Below are 18,754 nucleotides of genomic sequence, written 5' to 3' on the forward strand. Positions count from 1 at the left end.
AAAAAAATGTTTTAAACTTTTTTGTTTTTTTTTTTTAATTTTTTCAGCCGTGTTTCTTGAGAAATATTTTTCACTGATTTCTGAATTAAAATATTTCAACTTTGAGTAAATCATAAAATTATAAAAAAATGTCAGCCGTGTCTCTGAGAGATGTTTTTCACAACTGACAACAAAATTTCAAAAATTGTGAGCAAAAAAAGAAGCATAAAACAAACAAAAAAAAACAATAAAATAACATGGTTTTTGTCAAAAATTTCTAAAAACGATAAAAGAGGATATTTGATTAAAAATCTCAAAATTAAGATGTGTTTAAAAATTATTTTAGCCGTGTTTCTAGAGAGATGAAAAAAACGAAATTTCTCAAAGGTTTGGAGCAAACAAAAAAAATTTTGAACAAAAAAATTATAGTTTTTCCAAAAATTTATAAAAATAATATTAAAAGACTCAAAAGATTTTCAACTTTGAGTAGATCTCTAAATTATAAAAAACTTTCAGCCGACTTTCAGAGATTTGTTTCCCAATTGGCAAAACAAAGTTTCCCTACGATTTGGAGCAACAAAAAAGTTAAAATTGTCACCTCAAAAATAAAATAAAATTGTCTTTCATAAATTTATAAAAATTATTAAAGAATCGAGAATGTTTGACTAAAAAATTTCAGAATTATAAAATGTGTTTATTTTTTTTTGTTTTTGTTGAGAGATATTTTTCACAAATGACGAGAAAATAAAACATCCGCAAATTATTTAGCAAAACAAAAAAAAACAAAATAAATAATAAATTAACAATAAAATATTTTTTTCCAAAAATTAATAAAAATGTTAAAAGGATCGAGGATATTTGATTTCAAAAAAATTAAAATTCTCGACTTGGAATAAATCTCAAAATTATAAAATTTTTTCTGCTGTGTTGCTTGAGAGATGTTTTTCAAAACTGCCAAAAGAAAACAAATTCCAAAACATTTTGAGCAAAGAAACAAAAAATAAAAATAAAAACAATGTTGAACACTAAAATAAATATTTTAAAAGAAATTTACAAAAATGTTAAAAGAACGGAGGATATTTGACTGGAAAAAAACCCAAAATTCTCAACTTCGAGTGAGTGTCAAAATAACAACATTCTTTTTAAAAGAGATGTTTTTAATAAATGATAAACAAAAACAACTTCAAAAGAAAAAAACCAAAAATAAAATAAAATGTTTTTCCAAATAATTTTTAACAATAAAGTAACAATGAAAAAACAAAATTCTCAACTTTGAGAAAAGATCTCAATACTATAAAAAATTTTAAATTTTCTTCAGCCGTGTCTTTTGATAACGCTTTTCACAAATGACAAAAAAAAAAACAAAAATTTTGAGCATAAGAATTGATATAAAATTTTTATCCTAAAATTTTTAAGCAATAAAATAAAATAATTTTTTTTTTTTCAAAAATGTATAAAAATGTTAAAGGAACGGAGCATATTTGCCTTAAAAAAAACACAATTATTAATTTTAAATATATCTTAGGTTAGGTTAGGTTATGGTGGTAGTCGGTGCGTATGACCAACTCACTTAGACCTTACAGGTCCGTTGTGATACCACTGTGCGACACGGGAACCTTGTTTATTTATTTTCATGAAACCATTTTGAGGCTCTTATGAAGCGTAGGATTGGTCTAATCCCCGCGCCAGATAGTTCTGTAAGAGAATTGGAAAAGTGTTTATCTAGACAACCTGCTCTGATTTTAGCTAAGGCTGGACAATTACAAAGGAAGTGCTCAACTATTTCTTCTATCTCTACAACTTCTACAACATTCATGGGAGAATACTCCTAGTCTCAAGGAATGCCTGCCAAATAGCCAGTGGCCGGTGACACAAGCCACGACCCTTGAGATATCTTCTTTTGAGAGGCTGGACAATTCCTTTGTCCTTTTCTTGTTTATTTGCGGCCTTACTAGCCTGGCTGTTACGCATGTATCTTCATCTTCCCATGACCTATTGGTCTCTTGGGTAATGTTGTTTTTTATTATTAATTTACTCTTGGTCAAAGGTATTCCAATGGTACTTTTATCACTTTTATCAACAGTTGAAGAGCAGTACCTTTAATTTCCCTCAATATCTCTGTATCCCGGAACCCAAATAAGGCTGACCTTAAATACAACGCTAATATCATTTAGGGCTGCTCGGTATTGCTGTGCAACCTTTGATCTTAGTATAGCCGCATCCTAATTCTTTCCAAAATACTCCATAGCCAACTTTATCGTCTAGCTTGGAACCATCTGTATAAAAATTTAATACCCCCCCCCTTCTCCAAGTCCTTCGTGTCTGCCACACCCTTCTTGACGGTATACTTGTCTTGAAGAGCTTGTCAAATGTAAGTCTAGGAATAGAATAGTTTATTTCTTGTTTGTAACTGTTCAGAATGTGCAAAATACAGGCTGGCCACGCCTCACCGTTTTTTCCGTAGCGCCACACTTTTGAGTCTGAGCGCCGAGGCGGCGGTCACGTTTTTCCCTACAAGATTTAGTGCAGGCAAGTTGATTAGCACTTCTAGAGCTTTGTTTGGGGTAGTCCTTAAAGCACCAGAGATGCATAAAAGAGCTGTGCTTTAGACCTTACTCATGATTTTAGCGTAACTCGCCTTTAGAGCAGATGGCCACCATACAAGTATTCCATATATTAAGATTGGTCTAACTACCGAAGTATACAGCTAATGAGTAACGCGAGGTGTTAACCCCCATTTAATACCGACCGCTCTTTTGAAAGTACAATATAATGCAACGTTGGCCTTTTTTACTCTTCCCTCAATATTAGGTTTCCATGTGAGTTTCCTATCTAATATGAGTGCTAAGTATAAAAAAATTAAAATTATACATTTTTTTTTAATATTGTTAGCCATATCTGTTGGGTATCCATTCAAACTTTTATCTTCAAATCCAAGTGAGCAGAAAGACAAAAAGAATTTGGTTAAGCAGAGAGAGAAAAAGATTTTTGTTAACACTGCGCTTTAAAATAGGGCGAAACAAGAAAAACAGAACGAAAATAACATTAGCGCCTCCATTCTTTGAAGTAAAAATGTAGCAAGAGAATTCGCCAGTGCTTGTGCTCAGTTCTCAATTACCTGCACACCCGTTTACTTATCTTATCTTTATATATAAAAATGAATGTTTGTCTGTATGTCATCGATGAACTCAAAAATTACTGGACCGATTATTATAAAATTTGGTATATACAATATATGTATTTTTCCACGGAGAAGGTTCGTAGAATATGCTCATTGTTGCTACTCGCCACCAGGTGGCGCTGCAGAGTAGCGATAGAAATGGCGAAAAAATATCTTTCCAATATTTGTGTACTGATTTTTCTTTAAAATTATTTTTCTTAAAATTATTTTAGTTTTTGGCGTAGCAACGCGCGCCGGGTACAGCAAGTATGAAATAAAAATTAAAGGATTAAAGTTTAAATTTTATTCGAGTTTTACATGTTTTTACGGCTTATAGGAATTCAAGTTTTATGAAAATATTTTCGGTTTCCAATTAATTTGAATGAAATGGGACTGAGATGCCAAATGGCCAAACGTCAAAAATGCTAAAAGTGGCTCTCTGCTGTTCTTTCTTAATATTTTTTTATTTAACATCGAGTTGTTTAAACTGAAATATGTATCTTCTGGTTTTATAACAATTTTGTATTTTTATTTTACTTTTAGGATAAATTATACTTTTTACAATTTTTTACTTTTTGGTTTAACATTTTTTGAGGACAATGTTTTTTTGTCATTTTTCAAAAATATTTACTACCACCCGCATATTACTTTTCTTATTTTTTTCAATAATAGTGAAGTCGTTGCTCAGTAATGCATCTTTTACTGGTTTGCTGCTTCAATGTAGAAACCACAAGAGAGTAAAGATTAAAATACTCTCGGACAGCCAATCAGTTCTAAAAGCTTTAGATAGCTATACCTACAACTCAAAAACTCTCTTAGAATGCCACAAGGCACTCAATAACCTGGCATTCAAAAACAATTGTGTACCAGGACATGAGGGATGTGACGGCAACGAAAAGGCAGACTTTGAAGCCAAAAAAGGGGCAGATGTAAGCTTCATCGGACCTAGTCCCATGTTCGGATTCAACAAAAACAGCCTAAAACAAAAAATAAAATACTGGGCCAAAACTCTATTAAATCAGCATTGGAACAACGTAGAGGGTCTTAGACACTCTAAAAAGTTCCTAAGTTTCAATGCTAAAAGAGGTAACATGGCCCTCACGTTAAACAAAAAGAGCATTCGCACTCTCACAGGCGCCCTCACGGGTCACTTCACCTGCAACAAACACTTACATAAAATAGGCATAACTAACACCAGCACCTGCAGATTTTGCTGCGAAGATGAGGAGTCTATAGAACATCTCATCATCGAATGTCCGGGGTTGACGCATAGAAGAAAAAGGTTTTTAAACAAGTTTATGCTTACAGATGAAGACCTTCAATCACTCCCTCAGAAGGAGCTGGTACAATTCATAAGCATACTTAACAGTATGCATAGGGTGCAAAATAGATCAATATGGACGCAGTGCTAAAGGCCCATACCTTAACCCTTTACTACCATTAACCATTAACCATTACTGGTTTGCTGCTTGATGAAAAGATTTTTAGAGTTGTGGCCAAGATCATTCCGTTAACTGGCTCTCAGCGAATTGGAAAGAATCAGCTGATTGGCTGACGTCACCTGGCTGATATACGAAAAAAAACCACTCAGTCTCCCCTCTTGCTGCTTTGTCACTCTCTGAACAGCGACGGATTGGAAGAGTGTGTGTGTAAGTGTGAAATTAGCGGGCAGAATTCGGCTGCTGGGTCCCATGTGACGTGCCAGCCTAAGGTACTCACAATTTTTATTTTTATTCTTCACCATGGCTGGTTGCAAACCTGGTAATCTATCACCCCTAGGTTCGCTGTACGTGTGGAGAGAAAAATGTTTTAAATCTTAGTGTGTTTATAACGGTTGCGATCACTTAGGGTTTTGAATATTAAAAAAAAAATATCTAAGAGTGTACTTCTGTTAAGAAAAACCATTTGTCGCTCCAAGGCAGCGTAGTCTTTCGTTGGACCCCTTTTTAAAATCCTCGGTTGGGCACCCGGGTCTGATCAGACCCCTATGCATTTACATGCATTTGTATGGGAATATGTGGGAAATGCGTCATATTTGTAATTTACTTTTAAGTATCGCAGGTATATATTTTTAATTTCTTAGCCTTTTCATTGGTTTTGGCTAGCACTCGAGCTACCTACAGAAGCAAAAATTATCGCTGAAAATATTTTGGTTTGTGAAAAAAAGGATATTTTTGTTCTGCTCTTTATCTTGACTCATTGCGAAGACGGTTGAAGAAAGAAAAGTTGATTACAATGATGTTGTGAGTTTATCGGTTCCGGTTGGTAGGTTGACTACAATATTCCCAGTGATACTTAGTGGTTTATTGAATATTGAATTCCATAATCAAACGAGTATTGAATCGAGTAATAACGGCTGTTCCATAAAGTCGTCAAAAAATTTCGTCTCGCATTACGTTTTCTGAGCCCATTAACTTCCTTAAAAATACAAAAGTGAAAAAGGTTATATCCATAAATTAATATTTTTTTTAGAGTATCAATTGAATAAAGAAAATTAAATTTTAGAAAGCTATCTGGAATCTCAAGTCGTTGGCTATAATAGAAATATGTTAAATTCATGTCTAAAATCCAAAAAGCCAGTCTGGCCAAACCTGGGTGCCTACCGGAAGGTTAAAACTGATTCGACATTTGTGAGATGAGATCAAGGCCTACATCACAATATTTATCATTTTTTAATAAGTGTCTATATTTCTTCAGAAAAATATGTATATAACTACCAAAAAACCACTTCGCTAACTCTTCATGTAGCGCAGAACACCACGCTGATGTGCTGACTCTCCGTTCGCTCTGAAATTCAACAGAGTTAACCGGTTCGTATAAAATACTGCAAATTTAATAAAAATTAAAAGTTGTAACCACATTTGTTCAAAAAGCACAAAGCATTAAACCCTTTTGTTTGATTCCAAACGCTAGCGCTCAAAACTTATTGACTGCCATACCGCCCTACCATTAACCAACCCACCCAATTTGGTCTCCCTGAAAAAAACGAAAAAAGAAAAAAACGTGTCAATAAATTCGCTTTGTACTGCGCACCTTTCAAAGCACTTAATTTCATTTTCCACATACGAGTATATCCCCAAGTTCCCCAAGTAACTTTGGCCTAAACTCGGTTTTCGTGCACTCATTGTTGTCTTCCGAAACTTAACAATTACCTCTGCACAACCAACTAACTAACACTTGATTCAATTATCAAATCCCTGCTAATGCTGCCACATTTGCATACAACTGATTCACCGGAAACTGGTAAAACACTTGCCAAGTGCGTCTGTAACAAATTGGTGGCTACACACACGCACACACATACATGCATGCATGTGTGTGTGAGGATGAACATATGTTCATACGTAGGCTTTAGTTTTGGCTTTATGTACTTCCGAAGCACCCAGGCGTGTGCGGCTCATCCACAATGTACGAATTCACACGCTCACCTCGGGGTGTTGGCACAAGCTGGGTGCACATTTCCTACAGTGCATGAACCAAGGCACGCCCACACACACCTTTATTTTATTGTAACATACGCATTAATATGCATACAGATGCACTTATCGAAGTACAATGTCCAAGGTGCTTACATACTTTTAACATTACTTTCACAAAAGTACACTGTTTGACATAATTAACGCGGCGCTCTGAATTTACTAAAGTTTCATGTGGGTTCTCAAATAAATTAAGTGCTCCACAGCTTTGAAAGTGCAACTGTCAATAATCATGTGAGATTCGGGGTCTTTCGGCTTGTCCTTATACATCTAAATTAAAAACTTCTTTCGGAACTTAGTCCAATTGAACGGGTTCAGAACTAAGGATGGTTATTTGCTTAGTAACAAATTCAGGTCATTGGACCATTGGCCATATTGTTGCTGCGCTCGGAGCACCGCATAAGTTCGGAGTTATGTAGAGTCCATTCAACAGATCCTGTATGAATGTCCTATACTTCAAAGAATGTAGATTCAGATTTCGAAGGAACCACTTATTCGAGAATCTAAGTAGTTTAAGCACTGAGTTTCAACAGAAGGTAAGTAGGCAGAAGGCGGTAGAAGTGGCAGTCGGTCCAAGCAATTGACTATTAGAAATTTTTGAACTCGGCATGTAATTGAAAAGCAGAATCTCTCTTGGCAAACAAAAACCACACTTTGGGAGACTCCTTCATCATGCCTATGATTTCATATAAATAGAAGAGAAAAGAAAGAGAAACGTAGATAATATCGAACAAAGATGAGCAATCAATGTCAGCTTTGGAAGCAACTGTAGCGATCTGGGGAAATACTCGCGTGGGCATCGGGCTTCGGAGAAGGTAAAATGTTGAATTATATGAGCTTATATGTATGGACTTTGTTAAAGGCACAAAATTACAATGCAGCGTTGTCTAGCCCATGTCACGGTCGGTAAATAGGTAGGTAGGAAGAAGTGGCAAACGATTTCTGAACCAACTCACCTACACCGTTTACCTGCTACTCCCCGTTAAGCCATTTTGTGTAGCGCCGTTGAGCGCCTGACGACACATTTTGACCAAAAGGGAAAGGCTAATTGAATTCGCTAAAAAATCGGGATGGCTTACTTACATACATATATTTACATGTTGGTGTAAAATCGCGGAAATCTTTACTGGGTGTCGCCGCAATAGGGCTCTGTGACCTCCACCTGAACTAATATTAGCAACAGCTCGCCGAACGTAATAAAACTCTCTTCGGATTGAAAAGATATGCGTGAAAACTTCTCTCAGTAAAAAGCTGAGTCAAGCCTCAGATGAATCCACATTTTCTGATAAAGTCTAATTTGTTCATCAACAGCGGACATGAATGAAGTCGATATAAATTTGTATGTAATAAGTCTTCATTGTGGATTGTTCTGAAACACAAAGCATAATGGCGGATGAGGATATGCTACGATATGAGCCAGGAGTAATTTTAATCTTAGAAGAATATAAGAAGTAAGCAGAAGACGAGAACTGATTGAAGCTTGACTTAGTTTAAGAATTCACCGAAGAGTGCAACTTATTCTTTTATTTTTTTATTTATGTTACTAGGAGGGCATTACCGACAGAAATAAATAAATAAATAAATAATTGGCGCGTACACTTCTGTTAGGTGTTTGGCCGAGCTCCTCCTCCTATTTGTGGTGTGCGTCTTGATGTTGTTCCACAAATGGAGGGACCTACAGTTTCAAGCCGACTCCGAACGGCAGATATTTTTATGAGGAGCTTTTTCATGGCAGAAATACACTCGGAGGTTTGCCATTGCCTGCCGAGGGGCGACCGCTATTAGAAAAATGTTTTTATTAATTTTGGTTTCAGCGAGATTCGAACCAACGACCTCTCTGTGAATTCCGAATGGTAATCACGCACCAACTCATTCGGCTACGGCGGCCGCCGACAGAAATTTAAACATCTTATAAACCTTCCCAGAGATAATTTGAGACCGCCTACTAACATTCTCACTGGGCACTGCAGACTGCGCGGTCATTTACACAGGTTCGAGATATGATCCAACTATCCCTAAATTTCTGCCAACTAACTTCAGAATTATCACTCCACTTGCATCTCGAATGCGAAGCCATAGCGAAGAAAGGCACATACGCTCAGTCAAACCCAACTCCATCCAAGGTTTTTGGAGGAAACCGGGTTTGGAAAGAGATACTGTTATGAGTGGAGAACACAAAAGATCTAAAAGTCCAAGAGCCTCCATTGTATTCTATCTGTTTTATTGACGCTGCCCTAAAATCGTTTGTAAGCTTGGGCCGATATCAAACAAACTTCGCTAGTTGCCACTCTAGGGTTAGGAGAGGGCTTCTTGTGCAGAGATTCGCCCAGAAGCAAATGCTTATATGTGGGGGTATATACAAATGATTATTTTATACGACTTACGATCACTATCGATCAAGTTTCGTCCGGGCAGTAACACGACTAAACCTCCAAAGAGCTGACTTCAAGAATGATGCTTTAAACATAGGTGTTAGTCGAGGAACTCGTGTGATTTATTTTGTGAAAGTGAAGAACAATACAAACTTAGTTTCAAGAATTCTATATCCTTTCGATAATCGCAGAGGGGATGGACAAGCATGGTGAGATCAGTTTTTAGGTGACGCAGTTCGTCGTAGCCTATGATAGTTATCGAACTGCTCCGGGCACGATTGCTCATCCTTGCACATTACGGAATTTGATGGTAGCGAAGTTTTCATTTGCCTGCGTTTTAGCGCAGAGCCGGAGTAGTTGCACTGAGAAGAACAAGGCAAGGCCCGCAAAATCATGCTGCATAATTATGATTACCTGAGATTACCTGCACACTCCATTATTTAGCGTACGATTTCTGAGACATGCGAGGCATAGGCCCTGATCATTAGAAGATAGCGAAAAAGGATAGAAGATAACCAGCCTAGTTTGTGTCTATGGAACTATACTGAGACGGAACAAAATAGTTGCCACACCCAGTGGATTTTCTTTTCAAAATCCTTTATTTAGTAAAGACTTAGACTTAGGCTTAGACCAAATTTTGTGCCTATCAAAGTTAATTAGCAAAATAGTCCAGTTCACCAAGGCTACAATTAAAGAAGGATTTGTAGAGCTAGAATCGAAAAGAAAACAAGTTTAGCCTCCAAATGATTCTCTTGGTCTCTCTTGGAAGAAGATTGGGCTCTTTTAAACTAAAGACCAGGCTTCCGAATTTACTCCTCTTACATTTCTAATTGGATATTTAACTGAGCTTCTTCTTCAATTCATAATGTGTATCTTGATATTGTTTTACAAATGGATTGAGATCGAAAAGCAAGCCTCGTAAAGTATCTATCTGTCTATGGAGGGACCTAGTTGTATGCTGCCTCTGAATAGCAGATGGATTTTTTAGAGAAGAGAAATACATTCGGAGGTTTGCAATTGCCGGCCGAAGGGCGACCGCTATTAAAACCAACCATTAATATCATTTTGGTGTTTCCGGTCCACAACATGTTTCGAACTCGGGTTGTACCGAATGATAGTCACGCACAAACCTATGAGGCGGCCGCGCTACTCGTGTCACAACGTTCCGCGAATTTTAGTGAATTGAATCTCAGAACTCAAATATCAGTCGCGATCGGCAAACTGCTCTGAGCGGTGACACAAAAAGCGCTCCACGTGACTGATGAAACTATAAAAAATGTGTGCAATATGTGGCCGTCTGCTGCTATTGCACGTCCCAACACTGTGCAATTGTAATATTCAATATATTTATAATATTTTCGAGTAGTGTGTGAGTGCAGCAGCATCAGCAGCAGCACTACTCAAAAATGTTTACACGCCTGTATCGAGATGTTCCGAAGCAGCCGTCGATGGCAAAATTGCATTTCAGTACCAAAAATAGCTCAAGGATTATAAGCAGATGCCTAGACGCTGAAAGTTGGAATGTTTATGTGACCAAGCAAATTGCTCAGTAAATATGTATCTACTTATGTATGGGTGCGTTGATGAGTGGGTATATGGGGGTATTAGGCTGCCACTCACTCACACATTTTGCGATTGGCGCTGGGCGATTGGGGGTGATTGCGGCCGGCAAAGTCTTCGACAAAGTCACGGCGGCCACGTTAGTTCAGTTGCTCGATTTGGCAGTGATTGTTGGCTGAGCGAATAAATAAGCGAGTGAGGGAGCTAGTGGCTAGAATATTGTTTATGCTTATAAATAACGGTGAGTGTGCGTGTATATGTGGATTTGCGTGCATGTGCGTTTGTGTGATTGCTTGGTTTGACACAAATTCAACAAAGATTGATTGAATGCTGATGTTGATGAGCAAATTATGCGGTGGTAGGCTGAATGGTGAAATGTGGTGCGGCGGGATGTGGCGCTGCAGGCCGTTTGTGAAACGGAAGGCCGGCAATTAGCTTTGATAGACGTGCAATAATATTTACGTTCACTTCTTCTGGGAAAACTAATGAGGCGCACGCGGATTGTCAATTTGAAAGTAGCCGAGGATGTGAAACTCTTCTTGTAATACACTTGAATGTTTATATGTATGTATGTATATATACTGTTGCACACTAATAATTGAATGAATGAGTGACTGATGCGAAGAAGTGGTAATTTGAGAGTTTAAGAAGTCATTTATGAATTAGCAATTTCAGGGAATTTGACAAGAATTATTTTGATTGACGGAATTCGGTGAAATCGAATGGAGTAGAAGGTACCTACCGCAATTGAGCAAAAGATGAGGCTGATATACAATATGTATTTGAATGTATATGTATGTATAAGTGTATTTCAGGTGGAACTGTGAGTAAGAAAGTGTTCCACGCACTCTGCTACTTTTAGTTGAGGTGGAACCCAACCACTTACCCTACATACACAGGTGAACATATATTTTTCTTACGAGCATTGCTATGTGTATATACAATTACATTACAATTACAATTACATTCCTCAGTAATTGTAATTAGTAATCAATTCCGTCAGCCCACAGTAATTGATTACTTATTTTCAAATTCATTACAAGGAGTTATATTTTGTAATTGGGTAAATAAAATTACATTGCAATTACAATTGCATTCCCATGTAATTATAATCGCTAATCAACTCCATCAGTCCACAGCAAAGTAATTGATTATTTTTCAATTACTTAGATAAAACTTTTTCAAATTACACAGAAATATATTTTGTAATTGCGTAATTACAATTACCTTCCTCAGTAATTATAATTGCAAATCAATTCATTTCAGTCCACAGAAAAGTAATTGGTTACTTTTTAATTACTTAGACCCAATTTTTTTTCAATAGCATTACAAGGAATTATATTTTGTAATTGGGTAAATACAATTAAATTACAATTACATAATTACAATTCAGTAATTATAATTGCAATTCAAACCCATCAATCCACAGAAAAGTAATTGATTACTTTTCAATTACTTAGATTACTTTTCAATTACTTATATCTTATTTTTTTTTTTCAATTTCATTACAAGCATTGCAATAATGCATTGTTTTCCACATACGAAATTTAAAATTTGATCTTTTTCTTGCAATTCCATCATCTGGAACACAGTCGGTTTTTTCCATGCCACAAAGGAATTGTAATAGTACTTTAGAAACTAAAAGTTCATTCACGAATGGGAAATGTGAAATTTTTCTTGCTTTTAAAGATTAAGAGCTAAATGGTTTCGCTCTTAGTTTCTTACTTTTTAGTAAAGCAAATTAAAGACAAATAGTGGCTAGGAAATATTCAAATATCAACAAACAATAAATTTCATATAATAAGAAAATATTTTTTCCGGTATTACTTCAGGAAATGTGCCTTGGCTTGCATTAAAGCCAGCCTTTCCAAGTGGTTGTCGGGGAAGATGGCGTAGTGGGGGATTTACAATACATGTAATTGAAAATAGTCTCTCAATCAGGACCGAGAAGGTCAACAACGTGTTAGTGTGTCGTATAGTACATGCCGTTCTAAATTATTTTGCTATCAGCAGCGATTTCTTCTTTAAGTTATTGAAGAAACTATTGGCAAGGTACAACTGACCTATCACTCAAAGGATAATAAGCCAACTACTGGCTCTGAAATTTATATATTTTTTTATATATTATTTAAATATTTATTTATACAATGTATATTAACAGGTGGCGCAAAATTAATCAATTATGGAAAGATTTATAAAATTTGCAAATACTCGTATCGTCCTATGGCAATCATATTTGACACTTGTGAGCTAGACAGCTGCAGCATACAAACAGGCAAGCAATGGAGCACGTAAGGGTCAAAATAAAGATTTCCGTCATTCAAAATAATTTGTTTTTTTTTTTAGTAAAAAGTTGAATGGTTAATTTTGCGCCACCCGATTAATTTTGCGCCACCCTTTATTTATTTAATATACTGAAATGAGAAACAGTTTAAAAAAGTTAATATTTTTGTTCATTACTAAAGTCGTAAACAGAGTCGATTTTTAACTGAAGTTAATGGCAGCTTGATTTTAGACTCCTTTGAAGAAAGCGATTTCAATTTCCCAGTTATAAAATTCTTGAATACATTTTTTTTTGATTAGCTTCTCAATTATTTTGAGGAATCGTAAATGGAATTGGAAACAAAAAATATATTTTTGCATTCCATTAATGGAGTTTAAAAAATGTATTAGCTTCTTTATGCTTTTCAAAACATTTGGAAACAAATTATAAAAAATTACTTCACGAAGACTTAATTAATTCGAGCTACATAATACAATTCCTTGTAATGGAATTGAAAAAAATTGCGCTTGCAATAACTTCCAAGGAATTATTTCGCTGTGTACTGAAGGAATCCTTTACCAATTTACGATTCCTTGTAATTTGCACTTGAGAGTAATTTCAACGAAAAGTAATCATTCCAACGAAAAGGACGAATGACCTGCTAGGATGTTCTCGGCCAAATATTTCACGTATCACTGCAACCCTTACAGGACATTGGAAAGTAGGGGATCATGCAGCTAGACTCAATCTACCCTTCAATCCTATCTGTAGAAGCTGTCAAGCGGAATGGGCGAAGGAAAGTCTGTTCCACTATAAAAAAATAAAAAAAAATAAAAAAAACAACAACATCATCTTCACACGAGATAGTGGTAGTAAAACGGTGCTGGTCACTAATTAGGAGCATTTTCAGCTCAGAAATCTTCAACCACCTCAACAACAACAAGAACAACAACAATCATTCCAACACAGCTCTGATTACGAAGCGGCCGAGAAAAGTAGATTTATCTATCGCTTCTTTATTATCAAAAGCCGATTCCAAGTCAGGTGATTCGAGTATTATATTTTGAACATAGTCGTATTTTTTTTTTTTTAATTTGTTTACTTGTAGGCTTAATTACAATAAGACGCGAACTGAAATTTTTTGTTATTTTTAGTTTTTAAAGTGAAACATTTTCTGTTCTTCTCATCGTTTTTGTATATCTATATTTTTTTATGTTTTTTTTTTTGCTTAGAATTATACTTAACAAAAACTTTTGAAAAAAATTAAAAAAAAATATATTTTTTTTGTTAAACAGTTTTGAGGAAAATCTCTTTTTTTGTCATTTTTGAGCGCGTCAGATTGTTTCTTATTTTTCCTTCATAACGTAGACTAAGTTCAATAATCCCTGTACGTTTAACAAAGGGACCTCCATAACTTTTCGAGTTATATTCAATGCAAAATATTAAAAAAATCTAAGGAAAATAAGGAAGGAAATCTAATGTAGGTACGCAACAACGCTTCTATCGATTTGCAAACAGGTGTAAACAAAAAAAAGAAGAAAAGCTAAAACATGTAATATATTATTATTATTTGCTAGTGGGCTGAGACGCAAAGTGCTGATTTTTCATTCCAAAAGTCATTAACAATGATCGGTTCCCTTTTTTTCTTATTTATCAAACGTGATATGTTGTTAGCCCAGGCTTCCAATCCAAACGATGGAAATGCTGGCTACAAATCAGACCGCCACTATGGAACAGTCGCTGCGTAGTTTGTGTTTTGCGCTAGCAGCTTATTTGAAGGGGGCATCTTTTGGCCGTTTTCGTCCTCGTAGCATTTAATCGGAAGAGTGCAGAGCTTACTGCTTATCTCCACTAAGGACTAATACAGCACTCGGTGCTGCCGGGACTGCTCATTTGTTATCCTCTATATCGACAGGTCCTCCACCACCCGCAACCTGTGACCTGTCCGGTAGACTGCAGCTTGGCTTACACAAAAATAAAGAATTTCTCTGATGCTAGACAAAAAATTTACAAAAATAGTAAAAATAATCGAAGATACTTCAAGTCTACAAATAGACGAATTTTTAGAGGAATTGTCGGTAATGTGGGCAACACATCGAATAAGGCAGCTAACCTTATTTACAGCATGAATGCAGAAGATTAAAGTGGAGTTAGTTATATACGTCGCTGATACACAAATAACGACTCTATATATTCCGCAAACTTAAGAAGCTACCTTAGACAGCCTACTCTTCTTCTCATTGCATTAAGCCTTGCCCACAATTAAAGGGCAGAAACTTTTTCTAATAAATCGACTGTTTGATGTCTGCGTGGTCATTAGTGGATGTTTGAATATTTAGAAATTTATAGGTAAAGTTAAACATTTTTAAAAGCGCTGTTTCGGCGGGAAAGGAATATGGGAGCGAACTCAATGGCCTGCGAAGGAAGCACAGACTGGTGTTTTAAGACGACTTTTTTTAGAAAAAACTAAAGTGCAATGCTCATAACCTTAAATGTAGGAAAAATGGCGCTTTTTTACATTTTCAGGTTGAAATATCTCGCAAATTTGAGTCACCAGAGCAATTATGACCCCGACTTTGGATTTAGCATATTAAAAACCTTTTCAAAAGCGTACTCTTTATTCTGGTAAAATATAAATAAAAAGTAAATATTATTTTTTTTTGTTGAACCTTAGGCCACGTGGCATTTGAAATGATTTTTCAATCGCCATTTGCTTGATCGAAAATAATTTTGGCAGAATTTACAATTTGCAAATCGATTTCTTTCCTTAGAAGCTTAGAGTATTTTTGAATCTTCGTGCATGAAGCACTAAAATGCTGGAAAAATTATTTTCTGATAGTGGCCGCTCCTCAGCAGGCAATGGCAAGCCTCCGAATATATTTCTGCCATGAAAAAGCTCCTCATAAAAAAGATGTATCTGTCATTCGCAGTCGGCTTCAAATTGTAGGTCGCTCTATTTGGGGAACAACATCAAGACACACACCACAAACGAAGGAGCTCAGCCTACAGCCTAAAACCCAAAGAAGATTCAAACGCCAATTATTTTTTGTTTATATTTTTTTTTTGGTTTTGGTTTGTGATATACTTTTAAGTTCTACTAAAGGCTGAACAACCTATATCGAAAATAAAGGGTGGTTAAGTTTCAAGGGCCGGTGTTGATTTTGAATAAAATATAATTTGTTTAGGAAATTATTGTCATTTCTCTTTATTATGATAATACTGGTATGGCTCAATTATGTATAGAACAAAATATTGGCCAAATGGCCGCCGGGGCACCCCTCCATCCGATGGTCCAAATTTTCGATAACGCTGGGGCATAATTGAGGTTCTATGCCGTTAATGTGCCGAATTATCTCATTCTTTAGCTCTTGAATTGTTGCTGGCTCATCGTACACCTTTTCTTTCAAGTAACTCTAAAGAAAGAAGTTCAACGGTGTCGTTGACGTTTGGGTGTAGTTCACATTCAACATCGGCCCTTGAAATTTAACCATCCTTTACATTTTCCATTTTCTATTTTTAATTTTTCGTTTTTCACTTTCGAAACTAGTTTAAATATTCTGTGAAAATTTCTATTTTCTTTGTCATGTTCGTTGAATCTCGTACGAAGTGGCTTCTCCCGCTCTGTTAAACTAACGCAACTCCCCTCCTTAGTTGAACAACAACAAATGTACATTGAAAGCGCACATGTTTCAAGAGCGAAATTTTTAGAGGAAAGTTTCAAGCGGCTTGAACAGCAGAAATCCACTTCAACCGCCGCGTAAGCATTAACTTTTATGTTTATGCAAATGTGGTTAAAAAATTTTCATAGGAAAATTATGCGAATTCATATGCTAAAAATATGAAAATGTATCTTTTATCGCGTCCTTTAATACATTTTGGTGCACTGTTTATGGCACTGTTAAATGAAATTTCCGCTTCGGTTTTGTTTTACCATTTCTTTCGTTTTTTTCAGCTACATCACTGCCGCCTGCCGAAAAATGCTGTTGAACGCTCCCGAATGATGTGCAACAGTGCCATTGCCACTGCCACTTCCACTGCGCTACTCGCTACTACTGTTGCTGCCGTTGCGTCGCTTGCTGCTACTGTCACTGCCACTGCCAACAACATCCAAACCCAAGCGTGTATGCGTGAGTGAGAGAAGTGGGCAGACGTACGGCGCGTGGCGCGAATGCGCTTGTTTGTGCGGTTTTCGAGCAACTCCCACGATAACAATAAAAAAGAAGAGTGGTCGCAAAGCAGCTCCTGCATAGCAATCCCTGCTGTATACACAGTTATTATTTTGTATTTGTTGCTATTGCTGTGTTGTGGTGGATTTCTTTGTTGTGCGTACGCTTGTTGCTGTTTGTGTGCTGTTAGAGCGCCGCGTGTAAAATGAAAATCAACTGTTCATGTGATTGCAATTGCAGCGACCGCGCCTCGTGCAGCACCAACATCACCGACCGCCGTCCGAGCGATATCATGGCCAATGGCGATTGCTATCGCCGATTGTCGAATTCATCGTCCGCAGTTTACGGTAGTTGTCCACAGTTAACACAGTATTTAGATTCATCGCAACAACAACAACAACATTGCCCACACTTGAACCCAACCGAACAAGAGGCGCAACAAGCGCAACATCATTACCAGTCAATACATCAGCAGCCACGTCAATACTCGAGTTTAGTGCGTCCACGCCAGTCGCGTAGCCCAGTGCTTTGTCAGCGTTGTGCCGTGTGACGAAGGAATAATCAAGCCTGCACACATCCCGATAGATCGACAGTGACTTGCGCGCTTACATTCACAGCCGCGAGAACTGCCAAGGGCAAAGCCGCAAAGGAAGCAAAGGTAGCAACAACGACAGCAGTTGTAAAACCGGCACCCGCGCCCACATCCTCTTCTCTAGCGTTTGTGTCCTTCAAACCGGCAGCTGCATCGAAAACCTACAGAGCTCAGCAGTTGCAACAGGAATTGCCATCGTCTGTGGCTACGCCGGCTGTAACCGCATCGCGCTACTTGTGTCGTCGCTGTAGATTCAATAATCAACCCGTCACTTGGTGGGTTTCTTGTCCGCGTCTCTCCAATTTAGGCTCTAGTGTCAGTTTGCAACCAAGCGCTACCGCAACAGAATCCCAAACTCAAGCCAAGCAGTCAACACAACTTCAGCCACAAAGCAAGCCCGCGCCACAACTATTACGCGAAGCAGCCAGCAGCTACGAATACCAACAGCAACAGCAACGCCCTTTGCCACTGCCACCGCTGAGCGCCACTCAAAGCCAGGACTCGCCAACGCCCAGTGGTAACAGCAGCAACATGGCCTCCGCCGCGGCTGCCATCACAAAGAAAACAGTCACGCGCCAGCAACTTTATGGTTCAAATCGTTGCCTACGGCAATCAAGTGTCCATTATCCACTCGATCATGGCACGCTGCAGACGGCACATGCCGGCGGTGTTGGTAATACACTAAAGCGCCAAACATGCGCTCTCTCGCACTCGCGTTCCATCACGGCCCTACAAAATATGGATCTCTATGGCAGCTATGCCACACTGCCCTCGACGGCAGGCGGTGCTGCTGCCCCGCTCGATACACCGCAGCGCTCGTATTGTGCACGCCATTTGCCGAGTGGTGTGAGCGCAGCTGCTGCAGTCGGTGCTGGTGGTGGTGGTGTTGGTTTGGGTGTGGGTGTCAGTGACAGCCACACTTGGCATTCCAATCAGTATGCGGCAGCTACGCCTTGCTGTCACCTCTACAATGCCAATCAGGCAGCTGCAGCAGCGGCACCCACATGCATGTATGGTGGCGTTGGTGCTGGCCACACTTGCCAACAGCAACAGCCTCAATCGCACCAACAGCAGCAGCAGTATCCGCGTGCCACTCTGTTGCATGACAGTCATAAGCCTTTGGTGCCCAATGGCTGTTATTTTGGTGAGTTTTCTGCACGATGATGGATTGTTGTTTCTAGTTAAT

General features: G+C 37.6%; 2 protein-coding genes across 2 annotated transcripts in view; both read left to right on the forward strand.

The window, feature by feature from the left end:
- LOC129248661 (uncharacterized) overlaps positions 1 to 18,754 on the forward strand; it is a 67,578-nt gene that overhangs the window by 38,401 nt on the left and 10,423 nt on the right. The window contains exon 3 of the mRNA XM_054888293.1: positions 16,763 to 18,712. Coding sequence (XP_054744268.1) covers positions 18,100 to 18,712 — 613 coding nt within the window. The 5' untranslated portion in view covers positions 16,763 to 18,099. The remainder of the gene's footprint in view (positions 1 to 16,762; positions 18,713 to 18,754) is intronic.
- LOC129248878 (homeobox protein abdominal-A-like) lies at positions 8,002 to 18,089 on the forward strand. Its single transcript, XM_054888491.1, has 5 exons — positions 8,002 to 8,037; positions 16,763 to 16,941; positions 17,217 to 17,506; positions 17,594 to 17,843; positions 17,930 to 18,089. Exons 1-5 carry the CDS (start codon positions 8,002 to 8,004, stop codon positions 18,087 to 18,089), a joined length of 915 nt encoding a protein of 304 aa, XP_054744466.1.

The sequence above is a fragment of the Anastrepha obliqua genome, chromosome 5, assembly GCF_027943255.1.
Source record: "Anastrepha obliqua isolate idAnaObli1 chromosome 5, idAnaObli1_1.0, whole genome shotgun sequence".
Lineage (NCBI taxonomy): Eukaryota > Metazoa > Arthropoda > Insecta > Diptera > Tephritidae > Anastrepha > Anastrepha obliqua.

Coding starts and splice junctions, on each gene's coding strand:
- LOC129248878 (XM_054888491.1), top strand. CDS start 8,002: ATGGCGGATGAGGATATGCTACGATATGAGCCAGGA. Junction 8,038..16,762: donor TGCTACGATATGAGCCAGGA/GTAATTTTAATC, acceptor CGTTTTTTTCAG/CTACATCACTGCCGCCTGCC. Junction 16,942..17,216: donor ACCCAAGCGTGTATGCGTGA/GTGAGAGAAGTG, acceptor TTGCAATTGCAG/CGACCGCGCCTCGTGCAGCA.